Here is a 20,697-nt window from a genome sequence, read left to right as displayed (position 1 = left end):
GGTTGGAAACTCTTCGGATGAGTCGGGTAGCTGCAGACACCTTAGCGTCCAGCTTGCTGATGGTGAGACCATTTTGCCTGAGCGCGTCTAGGTGGAGGCCAAGGACACGCAGGGTTTTGACGACGCACAAAAATCGCAATTTTGTGAGCATCAGGGTTGTGCAATGAGAATATTCCCCGTGAACCTGGCATCATCATCATCCTATCTGGTCACCGAGAGGTATGCTCCTCGATCACTCATAGCCAGCCGCCGATCGTCATTATCATCTGCGGATAATCATCATCATCGGGGGGTCGGCCTCCCCGGAACGTTCGGAGTCAGCCAGCTTATTAATAAACGCGATCAACAGGAACCACCCGTCTCTCTCAATATCATCGAATATATTGTGAAAATGGCCAGATTTTTTTCTGTAAAATACATAAATAGAAGTGGTGGGCATTTTAACAGCAGATATTAATAAATACTGCCCTAGTTGCAAGCCGTGTCCGCCCTTGAAATGAACCACTAGAAGGAATCCCGGAGCTGACGACGTCTGCCGACGCTGCCGTCGCTCCACGAGTGGTTCACTCTCGTCACTCTCGCGGGCGGGTTCTCAGATTTGCGCGCGCTTTTCGTGTTGCACAGGCAGGGCTGCGAAGTTCGGGAAGTCTGAATATGAACTAGTGGCATGGAGTATAAGAACCATCATTCACTGGAACTAATCATACCTAGATTCTGAACCAGATGTATTTCTTTGTAGGTTTCGCGTTCTAGAAAAATCAATGCCCCTTTGTCTTAAAACAACGATGTTTGAAACGCGGAGTTTTCTTCCACCGCAAACCGACACAAATAAAAGTTCAGTCGCACGAGAGATTCGTCGGTGTCGTCTGCTACGACGGCAGCCGGCTACGCACTGGCTGACCTTGAACCGGCACGCCTTTTCCCTTTGGTGTCTCGCGAGAGGCGCGTCGGTGCCGTCGCGTCGGTGCCGTGCCCAGCACCGTGACTTTATCGCGCCACCGGAGCAAGCCCTGTTTCACCTCCTCAATAATTCTTGCTCCCTGGCCATGACTGCTCATGACGAAAGGGAGCCTTGCAACGAGGGTGACCCCTGTGGGTCCTCCGAACGCAGCAAAAGTTATTTTTTTATTTTTTTTATTTATTTGCGTATTTATTATACCCTCAGGGACAAATAAATTACAGAGGGGAGTGGTTTACATTGAAAAGACGTGGTTCATGGTGAACAGAAAATAATAAAATACAGCGTTACCACGATTACAATCTGTCAGCGTGCTAATATTAAAAATACATTAAGCGGATCCTGAATATACAGTTCTAGCTAGTGTTTCACGAAAATGACGGTTATCATTATTAAACAAAATTTCAGGGGCAAGCTGATTCCATTCATGGGAAGAACGAGGCAAGAACGACTGTGCAACTGCATCAGTATAGGTGATAATGCAACTTTGTGACGCTTATCGAAGCGATGGGATAGATAATGGGGCTATGGAATGAGTTCGTCGTGCAAGATGGAATGGAGGTGCAAGTTATGAAAAGTTTATAGGCGGAATACATTTCTTCGAGACGACAAAGTAGGCAATGATAGATTAGGTTTCATTCCAGATATGCTGGCAGTGCTATTGAATTTGAAACTATGAAACGTGTCGAATTATTATGAACTAGTTCAAGCGATGTAAACAAGTTGGGGTAACAGGGATCCCATACCGAAGAAACATATTCTAATTTAGGTCGAATTCATGTTTTGTAGAGGGATCATTTTATTGAGAATGGAGCTCTAGAAAAGTTACGGCGTAGGTACCAAAGCGTGCGGTTAGCGTTACTGATTATCTGTTCAATGTGCAGTGCCCAAGTGAGATTTGATGTTATGTGGACGCCTAAGTACATGTAGGAGGTAGTAGATGCAAAAGGTATGTCATTTAGATTGTAAGTAAATTTACTGCAAAAACCTCGGGGCACGCGCGTAACTTTACAATTAATAATGATACGTTCCATTAACCATACACGGCACCAGTTGGCATCTTTTTTAAGGTCTGAATGAACAATACACTAATCATTTATATTGTTTACCTCACGAAAAATAACGTATTCATTAGCAAATAGATGAATACTATAATTTATAGGACAGAAAAAGGTCATTAATATAGATTAAAAATTAGAAACGTCCAATTACTCATCTCTGAGGAACGCCAGAGTGTTATGGGTAAAATTAGAATTAAACCCGTTTGCATAAACAGATTGTGAGCGATTTGTGACAAAGGATTCAATCCATTTGAGCATGTTAGGATCTAGATTAAGTTGGCTAATTTATGAAGTAGTAGTTTTTGACAGTCCTTATGAAATGCTTTAGAGAAATCTAAGAAAAATCAATCAGCGTGCAATGAGTTGTTCTAAATACCGTGTAATTTATCAGTAAAACATATAAGTTGGGTTTCACAAGAGTATGACGTGCGAAAGCCATCCTGAGCTGTTGTGAGGAATGAGTTGCTTTCGAAGAAATTTACAAGGTTTGATAATATTACGTGTTGTAGTAGTTTACAGAACGTACTGGTTAGGGAGATGGAGCGATAGTTAGTGGGGGAACGCTTTCTACCAGATTTATGAATGGGGACCACCTTCGCGATTTTTCATTCAGTTGGGAGAGTAGAAGTGTCAAGTGATTGTTGGAAAACGTTAGCTAATATGATGGAACTTAGTTCTCCGGTATTTCTTAAATATTTGGTATTGATAGAATCGTAACCAGGTGAGGAATGATTGCCTAATTTATTAATAGGAGAAGCGATACCACTACTGTTGGTGGAATAGGGTAATTGTAGGGAAGGGTAGCAGGTAGCAGAACGTCTGATGTTTTAGAAAAACTGGTGGCAAATGTGTGGTTAAGGGCGGTCACACTTTGATTTATGGGAACCTCGCCACCGAACTAGTCTTCCGATAAATTGGAATCGTCTTTCCAGGGATTTATAACGCGCCAAAAGGTTCTTACATTTGTTTTTAAGCAGGATGGGAAGTTGGGCAAGTTGGTAACGTTGTTTTTAACATAAATGGCAGTACGTTAGAAATGAAATTATCTTTGGAGTGTTTCAGTTTTCTGACTTAATCACTAGATGCGGTTTTATAAGCGGCTCATCGTGCGTTTGTAGTTGAAAACTTACCTGAACGATAAAGGCATGACCTTTATAGTGACGTTATATCACGGGGATTGTGCGTTACTGGCAATGGTGTAGGTTGGCATGTGCTTTACGCTGGGGTGAATAACTCCGACAGCAAACATATTACAGTTAGACTGGACGGTACGGTTGTTAAAGTCGGTCAGGAATACGTCAAGAAATTCGGATAATTCACTATTGATGACACTGAAGTTGGCTTTTCTGTTGTCGAAAATCGTTTTTCTTGATCTAGTGCGTCTTGGAGTGGTGGCGTTTATGTCAAAGATGAGCAGTAAACGGTCAGAAATACCTGGTAAGCAAGTAATGGTTGAAGCATAGTCTGGGTGGGTAGTTAAAATCAGATCAGGGGTGTTTGTAGTATTAGATGACACTCTGGTGTGTTGAGTAACTAACTGCGACAAGGAGAAGACTAAACAAAAATCTCAAAAATCTTTAGACAGCATTGAAGAGGGTGATAAAGTCGGAGAGGAAGTATGCCACTTGATGTCAGGGAAGTTGAAATCACCAAGGAGGAACAATGGATATGATGGAAATAGACTAATAACTATATTGACAATGTAGAGGACGAAGATGGCGAGCGGTAGCACACACATATGAATATTTGATATGATCAAGCGTTATTAAGGAAAAGACTACTTGTAACTCACTGCGCACATCAATGATAGACGAAGGAATATCTCTTGAAACAGCTCGTAAAACTCCGCCACCTCTGCGCTCCGTCCTGACGCAACGATACACTGTAAAATCCGACGCGCTTACAAAACTTTCAGAATAGGGTACATGCGTAGGAAGCCAGGTTTTGTTTAGTGCGGTTATGTGTGCATAACATGTGTCTTTTGCGCTGGATAATAAATTGCGTTTGTTGAAAATGCTTTGTATATTAGTGAATAGTAAAGAAACACGAGGTGTTGTTGCTCGGCCACTGCCCCTCGCGTTTAGCTAAGCTTGAAAAACATCATTAGTGTGACCGGAGCTTCGGCTATTTTAGGGAAGTTGTTACGACGAGACCGGTCTTCCAGCTCGTTTAGACGCAACTTTAATACGTAATTTTGTGTGATTAGTTCTTGAATTGATAATTCCGCGGTGGATTGTCGGTTAGCGAAAGTTTTCCGGATCGTTGAACTTGTGTTCAATTTGATTCAACTGGTCTCGTATACTCGTCATGGTTGTTTCAATTACTTTTTGGCCAGTTTTAATAGGTTTTACTTCCGTAACTAATTCAGCTTGACTTTTGGAACTTCGCATTGACCGTACATGAGTGTCTTTAAGCAGTTGAAACAGATCTTACATCTTTTCAGCAGAGTTATCGGACCATGGATCAATTTCTAACAGTGCTTCCAACACAGTAGTAGGCCGTTGGTTGTTTTCTATGTCGCCTGAACCCCGCAACAAGGCGCCATAAAAAAAAAACACTCAGCAACCGTCTCACAAAACACCCGTGGGCACCGGAACATCAGCAAAAAAAAATGGTTATAATTTTTCCTAGCCTGTAATGTATACTTGCTACAAACCTGGATGTTGAAAAAAAAACACGGTTGACTGCGACGCCATTGGCCCTGCTGCCGTGCCCACTGAAGCCTGCCGACGGATGCGCCTCGTTTATGTAGGCCGGAGAAGATTGTGTGGTCGAGTTGCATCCACGTTCCGGTGTCGACGAAACTTGCGTACTCACGATAGCCTCGGTACTGCACGAGTGTGTAGTGGCTGTTTCCAGTCACATTTTCCGGTAGTGAGTACGAGCAGGCGGAACACCAGGATACCAAGGGCAGCCATAAGACGACGAATGCAAGCAATGCCTGCATGTGGAAAAAAAACACACGGTTGAGTGCGACGCCGTTGGCGCTGCTCCCGTGCCCACTAGTAGCTCAACAAAGAAAGGAGAAGAACGAAGAAACAATATTTAGAAATAGAACTGTCGTTCATATCGCAGGAAACACGCATCGCTGTCTTTCTACGCGCCCCAACATTCGCCCACCGTTATTGCGTTACAAGAAACCGAGATGAACAAAGTTCCCCACCAATGCTACACAACTTACACCACGAATCAACAAAAAAGGGCAGCGACACTTGTCCAGGCAAGTAAAGCGCCGCAAGTCCACACTCTGTCCACAACCATTAACTCACCTTCGTCGAGCTACTCCCGCCAAAGAAAAATCGCAATAGCCTGTTCCTAGTGTATATCTATAGCCCTCCGATGGTTCTCCTAAGTGAGATTGACCCCCTTTTTAAAACCTTCAAACAGCGCACAAAAGGGCACGCTTTGATTATAGTAGAAGACTTCAATGCTCAACATTCGGCTTGGGGCTATCATAAGGACAACAAAAAGGACAGAAACTTTACGGTGCAATGTGAAGTACTAGCGTGCATTTGGCGATGCTCCAGACACTTCGATCAGGCTATGGAATAGTGTTTCTCGAAATAAAACTCTGGATCTCACTTTAACGCATGGCTTGAAAAGAGAATGTCTCTCAGAAACGTTGGCAAGTCACCTTTACGTTATTCAGCTAAATCCGCGTCATCACACTCAATCACAAAAGCTGGGTAGGAATACCGTGAATTCTCCCAACGAGTTGCATTCAATCAATTGAAGATAGCACACACAGAATGGTAGAAATTGTTCAGCAACAAACAATGTAATTCCTTCTCATGCGAGATTGCCCTGCTGTAGATTCCGATCTTTTGCACCTGTGGGAGGCCCAATGGGGTTTTATTAAACGATGAAAAAACCGTAAAACAGACCACAAATTACGTTTCAGAATAGCCAAATTGACGCACGAGGCCGCCGATTATGCTAGTACTCTAAGTCATCAACACAGGGCACACTTTTTTACGCAATTGCAGGGAACCCTCGGCTCCCGCCGCACGTGGCACCTCCTTCGATTCCTCATGGGAAATAAGTAGTCAAAGTCGGCCACAGCCCACCAGTTAAGGCGACTTATTCATAATTATCCGGCAACAGAGGCGGAATTTCTCTATGATCCCCAAAAACCATAAAAAGGCAATGGTACCCAAATCGTGCAGCTTTTCCCATAATATACGGGTGATGCCAACCCCGAATTGGATGCACCCTTCCCGGAAGCCGGAATTCAAGCCACAGCCTCAAGCCTCACCCGGAACACAACACCGGGAAAGGACAAAGTTACAAATAAGCTCCTCCTAAATCTCCAAAGTGATGCTTTAGAAGCTCTATTAAATTGCATTATTAATCATTGGATTAAAAGAAAAATACCCTCTCAGTGGAAGCATGCCGATATGAAACTCCTTCCAAGGCCTGTAGGAAGCCATTAGCACCAGCGAACCTAAGACGTATTTCCCTAACGTCCTGTGTGGAAAAATGTTTTAAAAATATCATATGAATTCACTTCCCATCATACCTTGAAGATCATAATAATTTTACAAATGCCATGTATGGCTTCAGCCCACACATACCGACCAAGGACATACTCATCCATCCAAATTAAACTGGCACTGAAGTGAATTTGTCATGCTCCCGTTTCTGCTTACACGGCGTAGACTGAATCAAATAAGCACACTTTTTATCGTTTTCCGGGCGATAAGGTGGTATTTATTTTATAAAACCTGAAAGAAGAAAACTACCATGCGCGGTTTGCGGCGGCCGCACCAAATAACCGCAGTGACGTCAAGGAAAGGTGCTTCTTGAATGGACAATGTCCAAGAATTGCATTCAAATAAGTTTTGGTTTCGGTTTTTTCAAACAACGTGCTTGCATCGGACGTTATCTTTGAATGGGCATCCTCGATATCTCAATTTTCGCCATACCGCGCTTCTGTAGTGTTTTCGGCTGTAAAACGCCTCAGATAAACCTACCAGGACGGCTTGGAATCGCAGCAATCACTAGCCGAGGCCTACACAGTGGATGAACGCGCTCCACGTCACTTCATACGCTCAAATGTCATGCACCTTTCCCCCATATTTAGATCTTTTCTCACTCATGCCTGTATCGTAAAAAGCGTGTTCCTACCAGGCCAAGCGTGTGCTGATTCTGGCCAGTGCCCACTGCCCGCAAGCTGCTTGAGGCAGCACGCCAATGAGAACTCGCTAGCGCGTCAGTGTCAGTCTGCGCGCGTTCTGTGAACTCGTTCCTAGACCAGTGAACCTTACTGCCCCTAAATGGTCAACTCAGTATAGAAAACATCGCCCAAAAACGAAAAATCAGCTTACAAAAAAAAGAGTGTATCCTAGGGGATTCGACCTTGCAACTAGCAAAAAAACAAGAATAACCCTCCAGCCACGAATAACACGAATAACCTTCCAGAATAACACTCAGGCACGAGCCAGCGCTGCCGAGGTTGGATATATAAGGTATATAATGTACAGCCAGTTTACACTTTTATTTAGTTTTAGCATTTCAAGTACCTTAGGTGACTATTTGTTGATAGCGCTCGTGCAGTAAGCGTTCCCCAAACTATAACAATGTCTCACGTCTCGCCAATGCATTTCTTAGACAGAAAACGTTCGCAGATGTGTGGTCGCGCTGCTGACCGCTGTTGGTTCACCCAATGCTTCCTGCACCCCAGTTTTACGCTGTACGGTAAACGTTTAAGTTGATTTTATTTCCTTTGTACCCATATTAACTTCGCTGACTCTTCTCCCGCCATCAATTGGCCTTAGATTTTTTCACTAGGGTACCAGTCAGCGAAGCGTCTCATGTGCACTTGTGCAACGCTTGTGTGGAGTAACCTGTACTTTGGGCTTGAAACAGTGTACAAGCAGTGTACAGGCAGTGGAAGTGGTAAGCGAATATATCTACTTAAGTCAAGTTGTTATTCCGGACCCCAACCATGAGGCAGAGATATATAGAAGGATAAGAATGGGGTGGAGTGCATACGGGAGACATTCTCGATAATGAATGGCAGCCTACCATTGTCCCTAAAGAAGAAAGTTTATGACAGCTCCATCTTAACGGTACTCACTTACGGGGCAGAAACTTGGAGGCTCACTAAGAGGGTTCAACTCAAATTGAGAACTACTCAGCGGGCAATGGAACAGAAGATGATAGGTGTAACATTGAGGGACAAGAAGAGAGCGGGGTGGGTCAGGGAACAAACGCGTGTTAAACACATATTAGTAGAAATTAGGAAGGAATGGGCAGGGCACGTCATGCGAAGGCAAGATAACCGTTGGTCATTAAGGGTAATATAGTGGATCCCTAGAGAAGGCAACCGCTGCAGGGGGCGGCAGAAAGTTTGATGGGCAGATGAGATCAAGAAGTTTGCGGGAATAAATTGGTCGCAGTTGGCACAGGACCGAGATAATTGGAGAATAATGGGAGAGGCATTTGCCCTGGAGTGGGCGTAGATAGGCTGGTGATGACAGTGTACAAACTATCAAACTAAACAAAGGCACATCCTGTGCCTTTCTGGGACAGTGCGTAGAGATGTAGAAAATAAATGTCATTGTGTACGGAACCAATGGGTGTATCTTTTTACTGTGACGTCATAAATCACCTAGCGACGTGATTGCAGTTGCGTTACATCAGAGTTATGGGTAGGACGCTTGTTGGACGCAGAGCGAAAAAAAACGTGCCTTCAAGACCGTATGCGTGAGAATAAGCTGCAATGGATGCGGGAGCGCCGGAAGGAAACCACCAGCCACGATCTGGCCGTGTACGCCCAGCGTAAGGGCCGTACACGTCAGGACTTCGAATGCTGCGAGGCAGAAACGGGAAACGTCCTGTTGCTGAAATGCCGGTGAATTCTTTCCCGGTAACCCACAAATAGTTCTGCTGGTCACCTGCCTTCACAGAGTGGGATTTCACTGATGTTTTGTTTCTATTTCCATATTTCCACCACGAGCCCGGCCAAAAAAGATTATTCATTGTCATCACCACCCATGTTCCTCTTCTCTTTAACCTGAAGCAGTAGGAGATTTTAATACTTCAACTAAGACAAAAGCCCTGCTATGCAGTTTTTCTCCACCCCCGGGACAAATGTAAAAATGTTTTGTCTTTCGTGTCTAACTACTCCGGGCCATGCAGGTATATTGCGTAAACAAGAGCTGTATCTACTCAGAATATATTACAAAAAACAAGCAAAGCATGTAGCGTTCTTGTGTTTCAGCCTGTCCTGACGGTATTTATGGCCCAAGTTGCAACTTGAAGTGCCCCGTTTGCCAAAATGGCGGTGTGTGCCATGACATCACCGGGAAGTGCATCTGTCCACCGGGCTTTCAAGGAGAGACTTGCGAGAAACGTGAGTACGAAAATTTTCTTGTAACGGCTATAGCTCTTTTATGTAAAATTGCCTCTACACTGATCAAACTCTAGCTGCGTTTAATAAAGAGCAACGGAAATGGCCGGGCTTATTATGCAGTACGTCGCTGGGTAAACGGACAGACATGCAATGAATATCAAGGAATAAATAATTACCGCGATGTGAATAAGTCACGAAGCCTCCTTTTTACGTTAGAGCCGCCTTGATCTCAATATTATAAAAAGAATCAGTAGCCAAAGCCTCACATTCAAACCCCGATTTGATAAGTCAATGATAACTTTGCGGAACGCTCCGTGCCTGTCGGAGTCAGTGCTTCAACATCAAGAGTGTCTTCGAACGTCTCTACACCATATCACTCGGTGCCATGCGTATCATCTGGCGGCCATCACTGCATCGCATGTAAGAGACTTGCTTGCAGCAAATTTTCAGCGACCTATCAAGGCAGCATTCCCACCGTGGATACTCGCACCATGAAATATAATAACAAAAATTCCCGGAATAAGCAAAAACACGTCCATGCCCGCACCTGAACTGACGTTTTTCGCAGTGGAATACAGAGGTTGATCAAAGTTAGGTCGACAGGTTTTTTTTTAATTGGACCTAGATTTAAGAGAAAACCACCTCCTCAGCAACGTTTGGCGGCCAGGGGGACCCTGAATTAGGTGGTAATTATTGATGTCGGTGGCTTAATTAACTAAAATTGAATAATTAACTGTTTAGTGGCTGCAGGCATGTTTGTATGAAAAGTTGGACACATTCGTGTTTCCCCGCAGTTTCATTCAGCAGAAATATTTTAGCGCATCCGTACTCGGAGATATGTGACGTTTCTGCGGTGTACCGTCCGTAGTTTGACAACGGGGTGGAGGCATACGCGAAGCGATAACTGGCGCCCTTTCAGTTTTGGCCGGCGTTACAGCAATCTGCAGTACTCCGAACCACTATCGAAACACAGAACAAAGGAGATGAGTTTTGCGCCGGTCTTTGCTATCTAGCATGCGTAATCATGCGAAAGACAATTACACTTCGAGTTCGATATCTCGAAGTACGGATGCGCTAGAATAATTCTGCCAAATGAAACTGCGTAAGAAAAGAATTGCGTGTAACTTTTCAATGCAAACATGCCTGCCTAATGCAGCCCCTAAAAAGGTAAGTATTCAGTTTTAGGTAATTAGGTCACCGAAATCAATAATTACCACCTAATTCTGGGTCCCCCTTGGCGCATAACCTCACTGTTAAGGTGGTTTCCGCGTAAATTTAGGCACCTAATTTTAAAAACACCTGTCGAATCTGTTTTGATCACCCTATATGTTTACCATTTATGCAGACGACACGCACGTTTATGCGGACGGCTCAGTAACCGCAGAATCATCGGAGATTGGCGTGTGGATTCCGTCGGTCCAGTGCAGAATCAGGAAAAAACTGAGCCACAAAACATCATCCACCGCTACTGAGATAGCGGCTGTAAGGGGTGCACATTGCATCATTGGTGCACACTATGCCCGGTGATTGGTGATCTTTTTAGACTCACGGGGTACTTTGCACGCTCTAAGAAGGCTGTCCAACGACTGCAGTTAGCTTGTGTGGAAATAAGCGAAATCCACACAGCGGTAGTGCGCGCGGACCATCACATCGTGCTTCAATGGCTGCCTGGTCATTCGGGAATAGAAGAAAATACTATATCTGATACAGCCGCCAGCGCTGGCCACTGTCTGCGCAACACGACACAGTTTCCTTTGTCTCGTGAGGATTGCTGTGCCCTTATCTATCGAACTGGTTGGAGTGAGCAAATATTGAAGCGGAAGCACCCTCGCAGCGGATATCCTGCACCTCTGCATGGAATTGACCCTCTTTGTAAATTCCGTGTTCCACCCGACCTGGTCAAACCATCTGAAGGTGTACTGCCTTGTTTTCGCCTCAACGTGGCTTACACCGGAAGGTTCAAGTTCAAGATGCGGTGGGAGGATTCACCACTGTGCCCCACGTGTGCTGTGCGCGAGACTACTGAGCACTTGTATAAATACCCGCGATTGGCCGCTGCGCGAGTAACAGCGGCTAGCTGCCTGTCTCGTGTGCGACGTGGAGTAAGGCTTCAGTTGTGTCACTTTCTGGAACCCTGGGCCAACAACAATGACTCATTTTTAGAGAAAAAAATTCTTCTTGGTTTTTTGCGAGATTCTGGACCAGACAAAATTTTCTAATACTTGCATTGTGTGCATAGCTACATCTGCACGCATTTGGGCCGTCATGCACGCTTGGTCTTCTTTTTGTTGTTAGGCACTCTACGCTTCCATGTCTTCGTTCGCTGCATTTGCCTACTTAACTTTATGTAGAGTTTTTAAAAACGATAGTCTTTCTTGGACTACTTAAACCCAGAAATTTTGGTCTGTCTGTATGTCTGTCTGTCTGTCTGTCTGTCCGTCTGTCCGTCTGTCTGTCTGTGACTCGATTCAGCCACTCGGCCAAAGTAAAATGCATACTGCGCCATAGTCTTATATACTCACAGCCAAATGTGAGCGTCTAAGCCTGGTTTTTATGTTCATACTTGTCAACGTTGCTGAACATGAACAAGACATTACGCAAATATAGGACCGAAAATTAATACACAAGGAGCATTTACAGTGTTCCTTTATGTAAAAAAAAATTCATGGATGCATTGTTTTTTGATAGCAAATGATAATCTACATCTACTGCAGAAAACCACCGCCTGCTGTTGCCTGCGCCACCTCCTGGCGGCATATGAGAAATCACGCGGCAACAGCAACGAAAGGTTCCACTAGCTTGGTTCCACGTTCTGCTTGGAACGCACGTGGAGCACGGCGAAGCGGTTTTATAGACCTTGAAGTCGGCCAACTCGATTCACGCGCGTCTCCGCCGTACTGCAGCGCTGGCATGGAGGAACCCGGCCTGTAGCAGTGGAACGCGGTAAATTCAAATCGCCTTGAGCAAACCTTTAGTGTGTTTAGCTTGGGATGAGCGCGAAAGAACAGGAACAGCATGAGAGGTGAGCGCGAAAGGAAATGGGGGGCATATTGTTTGCAAATGCCTACAAAGACTATCGTCTTTTGACGACATTTGAACGGAAGGAGCAGATACGCGGCCAATTTTTCCTTGCATTTCATTGCAGGTCATTTTTTATTTAACTTTTGTTTTTTGTCTAACTGTTGCCTTCCCAGTCTGTCACATTCCCCTTACTGCATTTTAATCCCCCCATCTGGCGTAGCAAGCACTGCCGCTAGCAGAATGACCTGGCTAGCCCACATTAAAGAGTTCTCTCTCCCACACACAAACGACGTCATGTGTACACCTCGTATGTAAATTTTGTAAATATACACTTAGTGGCATAACCTTCGTGAGTACGTACGACCTTCGCCACCTATTGCTACCGTTCGCTTCGACACTGACAGTAAATGAAGGTTCCGGATGTAGGTGCGTACCTACGTTATGATCTATCAGCCTCAACGTCATGGTCGACTCGCCACTAGCGGGCTGTGGGGTAAGCGAGCGGCCATGGTTATTCTGATCTTGGTAAGAAACTGGGACCTCTGTTTATATTTAAAGTTGCTCCACTGGTACCCCTGGTGTAGCGTGATAGGCGCTGATTTCACCATATCACAGTTCTCCAAGCTCATCGAACGTCTCATAAATAATCGCGCACCTCACCTATTACCTAGAATACGTTCAATGATACTACCATGGAGCTCAAATCGTCTTTTACCCAAGCCTGCGCACCCATGACAGCCTCTGTGTTATACGCGGCTTATTATTCACCCTTACCTTTCAACTTACCACATTATCTCTTCCTTGCCGTGAAGAGTCCGAAAACTTACGTTCGGTTCTGTCAAACTACTATCCTTGAGTAACTTTCCCAGATTAACCCCAGCGCATGAGCACAAATCTAATTTCTGATTTGCCTGCTATCCCCTACCATACAGCTTTAAGGCTCTCAAGCTGGCTCGGCGCTCACGTGTTCGGCCTTGATGGGGGCGTCCCACAAAGATTCATAGTAGGCCTAGTACTAGTTATCCGAGGCATTTGAAAGGTTTCGTTCTATCCCGAACAAGACTCCCTGGCTCGATTTGAAATTTATGCCAACGATATTACCATACCAGCCGAGTTAAAACACTTTCCAGAAGCACTGCAAACAGTGCTCCAATCAACCGCTATTAGTCTGAAAAACTTCCTTACCTCTAACCTCAAGCTAGCTTAAGAAAACAGAACTCATTTCTGTATTCCGCCGCAAACCACCACAGGACTAAAAACAAGCACTCTACGTGGTGCGCCAGCCTAAGCGCATCATGATAGCACACTCGACGCCTACGATCATTCTGGAGTCGCTGCACATAGCTTTCGCAGACCAGAATGGAACCAAAGGCGTCATTGAAGCGGACCTACGAGACAAAATAAGTGTGGCCCCACTGCCCAGAAACATGCTCCGGAGTACCATCAAGACCGACGGCTTGCCCGTGCGAAGGCGCTCCACAAGCAGCACAGTACCAACCGAGCGGTATGCTACCTCGACACGGCGGACTACCCTGGCAAAGGTGCGGTAGTGGCCGTGGTGGTTGATCAGCAGGGAAATGCAATCTCATCTTGCTCAATCCCTACGTCCAACCCAGAAACGGGTGAAGTGGCTCTTGCAATTACGAGCACGCAGGTTACTACCATCATCTCGGACTCCAAGGCCGCCCTGGTCAACTATGCGCGCGCGGTAGGATCTCCACCACAGCCGCCAAAATCCTTACGAACAGTCCGACCCCAGTTTCAAGGCACAACCGCCTAATATGGACGCCAGCTCACTCGTCTCTCCCGGGGAACGAGATGGCACATGAAGCAGCCCGAGGATACACGAACAAGGCTGACTTCGAATCCGACAACGTGACGTCTGTGACAAGGGCGGGGGGGGGGGGGGGCAGAGAGAGACTGGCAACTTACCGAGAGATTACTCAACACTATAGGTTGAGCCGACTGAAATTTCCCGCTGCCCATACTGCTCTAAACAAATGGCAAACAGTTGCTTGGCGCATGTTGCAAGCAAATACGTTCCCTCACCCCGCCCTGTGCCACCGCACCTATCCGGATAGGTACACGGACAGATGCAAGTGGTGCGAAATTGCAGCAGCCACACCAAAACATATGGTCTGGCAATGCCCCAATAAACCACGGGCATTTGGAAAAATAATACATATAGGAAGTAGTAAGCAGTGGGAGGCCGCACTGCTCAGCTCTCTTCCCGAGATACAAGCTGCTGTCATCCAAGTCGCAGAGGACGCCGCCAGGGACCACGGGTTCCTGACCGGCGTCTGATGGGACGAAGATACCGCCCTTTTCCGCATGGTGCATTCGTCTTCAAGGAGCCATGAAGAGAAAATACAACTTCGTTTAATTTGAAAGAACTAGGATTCAGTATCTCACTCAGCTCCATTACAGCAACAAAAGACGTTTTTTTAACGGAAAAAAAGCAAGAAGTATTTAAAAACTTTCAAATTTTGCGCCACAGTGACGTGTTATGAGCAAGAATGACGTCATACGGGCCAACAATAAAACATAATTTTCAGTGCGTTAACTGCACGTTAGCATTCAAGTGATGCGTTCAAATGGAACTAGAGGCCCCATTACAGGCGTCCACTCATGTGTCGTCGCGACAGGTCAGTTAGGCGGCCGCCAATCGCACAAACAAGGTTCCGTGACGTCATAGAAATGTTGCGGGAAATTGGCTAGGGGGTCGCGGCTGCTTTATACGTTTTCTTTCATATCTCCGTTATTTGTTCGAAGATTTAGATGATATTGGTATCATTGTTATCGGGACTAAGCAGTCTTTCTAATAAACCCAACTTGTATTTTGTCTTCATGGCTCCTTTAAGAGGGATGACAATAAAGTCTGTTCTCTCTCTTTCTTTTATGAAGCTCAGGCTTACGATGTCAACCACACGCAGTTGCGAACGCTCTGAACCTGCATCTGGCCTGTTTCTGTACTATTACGGAATTGCCCAAACATATCCGCCTCCGCAATCGTCAGTAATCTGTACCTCTACCCACCCTTTGGGGTGGCTCAGTTGCTAAGGCGTTGCGCTGCTGAGCACGAGGTCGCGGGTTCGATTCGCGGCTGCGGCGGCCGCTTTTCTGATGGAGGCGAAAAGCGAAAACGCCCGTGTGTACGAGATTTCGGTGCACGTCAAAGACCCCCAGGTGGTCAAAATTAATCCGGAGCCCTCCACTACGGCGCGCCTCATCGCCTGCGTTGCGTCGGCGCGTTAAACCCCACAATCAATCAATCAATGTACCTCTACCCAGCCCCTTCTTGGACACAACCATTCAAGGCCAAAACACCCGATCGGACTTTAAGCACCCCTCACTCAACAAGAAATACAACCCGTGGCGTTTGATGCTTTACAACCTTTACAGTTACATATACGTGCATGGTATAAGCATTTTTTGTATATACTTACAACGTCCCCTATATCTCCATCATCCTACGTGTCACCCTCCATCTTTGCTCTTTTTCGTGTTACCTCTCCCTCACACGGAGTAGCAGAGCCTAAACGATCAGGAAGACTTTACTGTGTTTTCCTTCCAGTCCTTACACACAATCTCTCTCTCTCGACAGTCCCAGACCATTCCAACTGCCTTCTCCCTGTGGCACCGTCCAACAGTCACTGATTCTTTCATTTGTAACCCCTTTCCTTGCCAAGCTCTAATGACACACGAAATTGAAATTCTGAACATGCTCACCAAAACGAAGCAGACCCACGAAATTGTGCACGCTGGTACAGGCATCACCCTGTCAATCATCGGCAGGGCATGATGGACCTCCCCGTAACACCCAATTATTCATGCCTAACATACCTTACACATACCAGATGCTACTACTCTTGAATGTTTAATACACGCTATCCACTACAGTTTCTTATGTTTGAATTTACATCGAGTATCCGACTCCACATCCAACCATCAAGAGCGCGGCCTCACCCACCAACTTGCCGACAAAAAAATCTTCTATTATTACGTACATTCTAATCTTCCTTGTCTAGGGTGAGTTCGTCACAGCCGAATTTCTTGGTTTTTATAAGTTCCGTCCGACCAAATATCTGCATCTACGTTATTAAAATGGTTACAGGTGTTACATTCGCCAGATGTGAATTTTTGCGTAACGGTTCGCCATTTTTGCTTTTTCTTTCTTTTTCGTAGTTTTGTTTTACAAAATTCTGTCCAACCGATTATCTCTGTTTACCCGTTTATAACGATAACAGAGTTGTCTGGGCTAAATTTCCGTTTTTATGGAAATTCAGAGCGTTAGATGCTTTGCCACTTTCACTCATTTTTCTAGTTGTCCCATTTTGCGTTTTTAATTGCGTTGGATCAATCATCTAAATTTACGCTACTATAGCGGTTAAAGGTGGAACTTCCGCAATATCTGTATTTTTGTGGAAATGCAGTGCTTTACACGGTTTGCCTTTTTTGGTACCTTTTTGTTTTTTTATTTTTGGTTTTAGTGTTGTTTTCTACCGTTTGCCTTCATTTACCATATTATACAGAATAAAGGGGAAACTTCCGCGAAATCTGTATATTTCTGAAAATTCAAGCCGTTGCACAGTTCACCATTTCCAGTGTTGCCACTATTTTTCTTTTTTTCTGCTTTTTTCAAAACACTGTCCGACCAGTTATCTTCATTTACGCTAATATAACAGTTAAACGTGAAGCTTCCGCAAAGTCTGCCTTATGGAAATGCAGCGCGTTACATTTTCACTGTTTCCTGTCTCCTTTCATCATCTTTTGCTTTTTAGAAACTCTGCCCCAATTATTTCCTTTTACGTTATTATAACGATTGAAGGTGTTACTTCCACAAAATCTGCGTGTTTGTTTAAATGAAGGGTGTTCGGGTTCACCATTTTGGCTATAATTTCGTAGATTTTTTTTTTTTTTTTGCTTTTCCAACTTCTGTTCGATCAATGACCCTCATTTTCACAAATAAACCAATTGAAGGTGGAACTTTCGCGAAGCCTGCATCTTTTTGGAAAAGCAGGGCGTTACACGGTTTCCCATTTTCCCTGTTTTCTTTCGTTTCTTCTTAATTTTCGGTTTTTCAAAATTCGGCCTATTTACGGTATTATTACTATAGAAGGTTGTACTTCCGTGAAATCAGCATTTGGTGGAAATGCCAGACGTTACAAAGATTGCCATTTCCACTGTTTTCGCATTTTTTGTATTTTTTGCTTTTTGTATATGCATTCCTGAACTTCCGCGGTATCTGCATTTTTGTGGAAATGCAGGGCGTTACAGTGTTTGCCAGTAACCCTGTTTTCTATCTTTAATTCTTACGTTTGGTTTTTCAAAATTCTGGCATACCAGTTATCTCCATTTACGCTATTATAACTATTACAGGTGTTACTTCCGCCAAATCTGCATTTTTGTGTAAATGAAGAGCGCTACACGGTTCGCCATTTCCGCTATCTTTTTGTATTTTTCTCATTTTTGGTCTTTCAAAATTCTGTTCATCCAGTTATCTTCATATACGCAATTTGAACTATTAAAAGTGGGACTTCCTCGAAATATGCATTTAGTGTAAATGAAGGGCTACAAGGTTGAACATTTTCGCTATCGTTTCGTATTGTTCTTACTTTTTTGTTTTTTTGTCTATTTTTTGGTTCTGCTCCTATTTCTCCATTTACGCGATTATAACGATTAACGGAAGAACTTCCTGGGAATCTGCATTTTGCGTAAATGATGGAATTTACACGGTTCGTCATTTTCGCTATCTTTTTGTATTTTTCTTATGTTTTGGCTTTTCATAATTCTTTTCAATGAAATCCTTTTATTTACGCTATTATAACCATTAAAAGTGGTACCTGAGCCAAATCTGCATTTTGTGGAAACGCAGGGTCTTGCACGTTTTGCCATTTTCAGTTTTCTTTCCTCTTTTCTTAACCTTGGGTTTTCAAAATTCCGGCCGACCAATCATTTTCATTTACGCTATTAAAACACTTCAAAATGGAACTTCTGCGAAATCTGCATTTTTGTAGAAATGCAGGGCGTTATACGGTCCAGGCTGTGAGGGTAGTCGGCAAAGAATGCTGCGCATTAAAACCTCGATGTGTCCTTTGAAGAGGTTGGTGCGCAGTACGGGGGGGCTGGATTGGCGTTGGGAGCAGGCTCGCAGCTCTATACTTCTAAAAGGCCGCTATCTGTGGAGAATAGAGCGATCAGTGTAAGAGAGGCGCGCCGACAGAATCTATAGGAATTTCACGGGTCATCTGAAGGGCTTGAGAATCTGGTGTAAAGTCTGAATTTGGGGATAACCAGATGAAGTGCTGAAGATCAGCTTCGGTGGGTATCGAGGCAGTGAGAGCATTTGCGTTTTGCTAGATGGGAGTATAATATTTTGAATGATTAATAATAGCTGGGGTTGCCAATGTGTTTATTCCGAAGACTTGTGCGGATAAAGAAAGTTGAGGAAGCCAAGCAAGAAATCCGGGCGGAGTGATATTTCGGACAGAGGTTCTCTGTTTTTTATACTTAATTATTTTCCCTGCTGGGGATAACGAGGCCACAATGGTTGTTCTCGACTATGGGGAAGCGGCGGGTATATGTGAGTGCATCCCTTGCAGCCGTGTGAGATGCCGCATTTCCCGGTGAGGAACCCTCACTGCTGGGCGAATACTCGATGGGAGTGTGTGTTGTAGCGGCGAAAACTAGTAATCTGATGGGGTAATAATGTTTTGCATTCTTTGCCGAGTACACCCACAGCAAGAGCATGCAACGCCCTCCATTTCCACAAAACTGCAGTTTTCGCGGAGATTCCACCTTTAATTTTTATTATAGCGTAAATAGAAAAAAAAAGAGAAATAATTTATTTGTCCTGAGTCATTACAGGAAAGGGAGCAGAGACCAAATGCTTTACAGCCCGACAAGGACCTCTGCACCTACCTACAGTTGGCAAACGGGGCATTTAGTAACAATAATCAAATATATGGTCGCAACATTTCACTCAATAACGCACACATTTACGGAGTAGAACTTAAAATACATAGGCTTTCCCATAACAGTTCTATCACGCAATACATATTGATAAGTGAAGCATTTTAAGTTTGTATAACTTATTATAGATATTGAATGTCATGTCATAACAGGATAGACTTCATTTCGGTTTTAGAATAAACGTGTTTTGTCTCTGATCACATTTGTCACATTCTGGCCAAAAATTATCACGAATAGTCATAAATGGTCGGATAGAAAACCAATGAATATGAACAAAATAGCAAAAATAGCGAGAATGGCGAACCGAGTAACGTCCTACATTTCCACAAAGATACAGATTTCACGGGATTCCACATTTATTCGTTATAATAGCGTAAATTTAAATGATTCGGTAGTCACAATCTTGAAAATAAAAAAAATAAAAATAGAAAACATATTGAAAGTAGCAGCCGTGTCTGCATTAAATGAAATACAGATTTTTTGAAGTTCCACCTTTAATCGCCCTAATAACGCCCATGGAGAAAAATGGTGGAAAAGAATTCTGAATAAAAGGTAAGAAAATTGAAAAAAAAAAAGGAAAAATGACGAACCGTGTATGCCCTGCCTTTCCACGAAAGTGGAGATTTCGGGGAAGTCCCACGTTTAATCGTTATAATAGTGGAAATGTAGATAATTAGCGGGACAGAATTCTGAAAACCAAAAAATAAGAAAAATAAAACAAAAATGAGCGAAATGGCGAGCCGTTAACACCCTCCATCTTCACAAAAATACCGACTTCACGGAGGAAGTTCCACCTTTATTAAATGGAGATAAATTGTGGAAGAATCTGTAAGAATTATTACATCTGAAAAATAGAAAAAACGAGTGAAATTGCGAACATTGTACGCCCTGCACTACCACAAAAATACAGATTTCGCAGAATTCACACTTTTAATATCAGAGGTTTAGCGAACAGAAAAAAACGCTTTTATCGCTTAGCGAAGAAGACTGGCAGTGAATTCCGTTGGTCACAGTACCATGCAGCAGTTGAAGTATGCGTGTTCGCAATTAAAAACGCGAAAACGAACTTCCATACAAACACTTTACCGGAGATGCTGCGTAACAACCCTAAATAATTTTGGAGCGTAATAAACCCACACTAGAGAACAACAATAGCCCTGACTGATTCAAACAGTGAACCTATACCGGAATGTGAGTGTGCTAGTGTACTAAACAATGCATTTTCCAGTTGTTTTTCACGCACATTAAACTGTGATACGCCAGAATTTCGCTCTTATGATTATATCCCTATGTACCCTGTGCTCATAGATACCAATGGAATTTGTAAA

General features: G+C 44.0%; 1 protein-coding gene across 3 annotated transcripts in view; it reads left to right on the top strand.

Annotated features, from left to right (window-relative positions):
* The window catches only part of LOC144162552 (receptor-type tyrosine-protein phosphatase T-like), a 616,771-nt gene that overhangs the window by 453,722 nt on the left and 142,352 nt on the right, over positions 1-20,697 (top strand). Inside the window, exon 9 of one of the 3 annotated variants that reach the window (XM_077693137.1) lies at positions 9,245-9,376. The exons of the other annotated variants lie outside the window; for them this stretch is intronic. Within the exon in view, the coding sequence (XP_077549263.1) occupies positions 9,245-9,376 (132 nt within the window). The remainder of the gene's footprint in view (positions 1-9,244; positions 9,377-20,697) is intronic. 3 annotated transcript variants of the gene reach the window in all.

The sequence above is a fragment of the Haemaphysalis longicornis genome, unplaced genomic scaffold, assembly GCF_048455015.1.
Source record: "Haemaphysalis longicornis isolate Haplotype H1 unplaced genomic scaffold, Haemaphysalis longicornis Haplotype H1 scaffold_12, whole genome shotgun sequence".
Lineage (NCBI taxonomy): Eukaryota > Metazoa > Arthropoda > Arachnida > Ixodida > Ixodidae > Haemaphysalis > Haemaphysalis longicornis.
The sequence above is the reverse complement of the archived record's forward strand: the minus strand, read 5'-3'. Positions and strand labels throughout refer to the sequence as shown.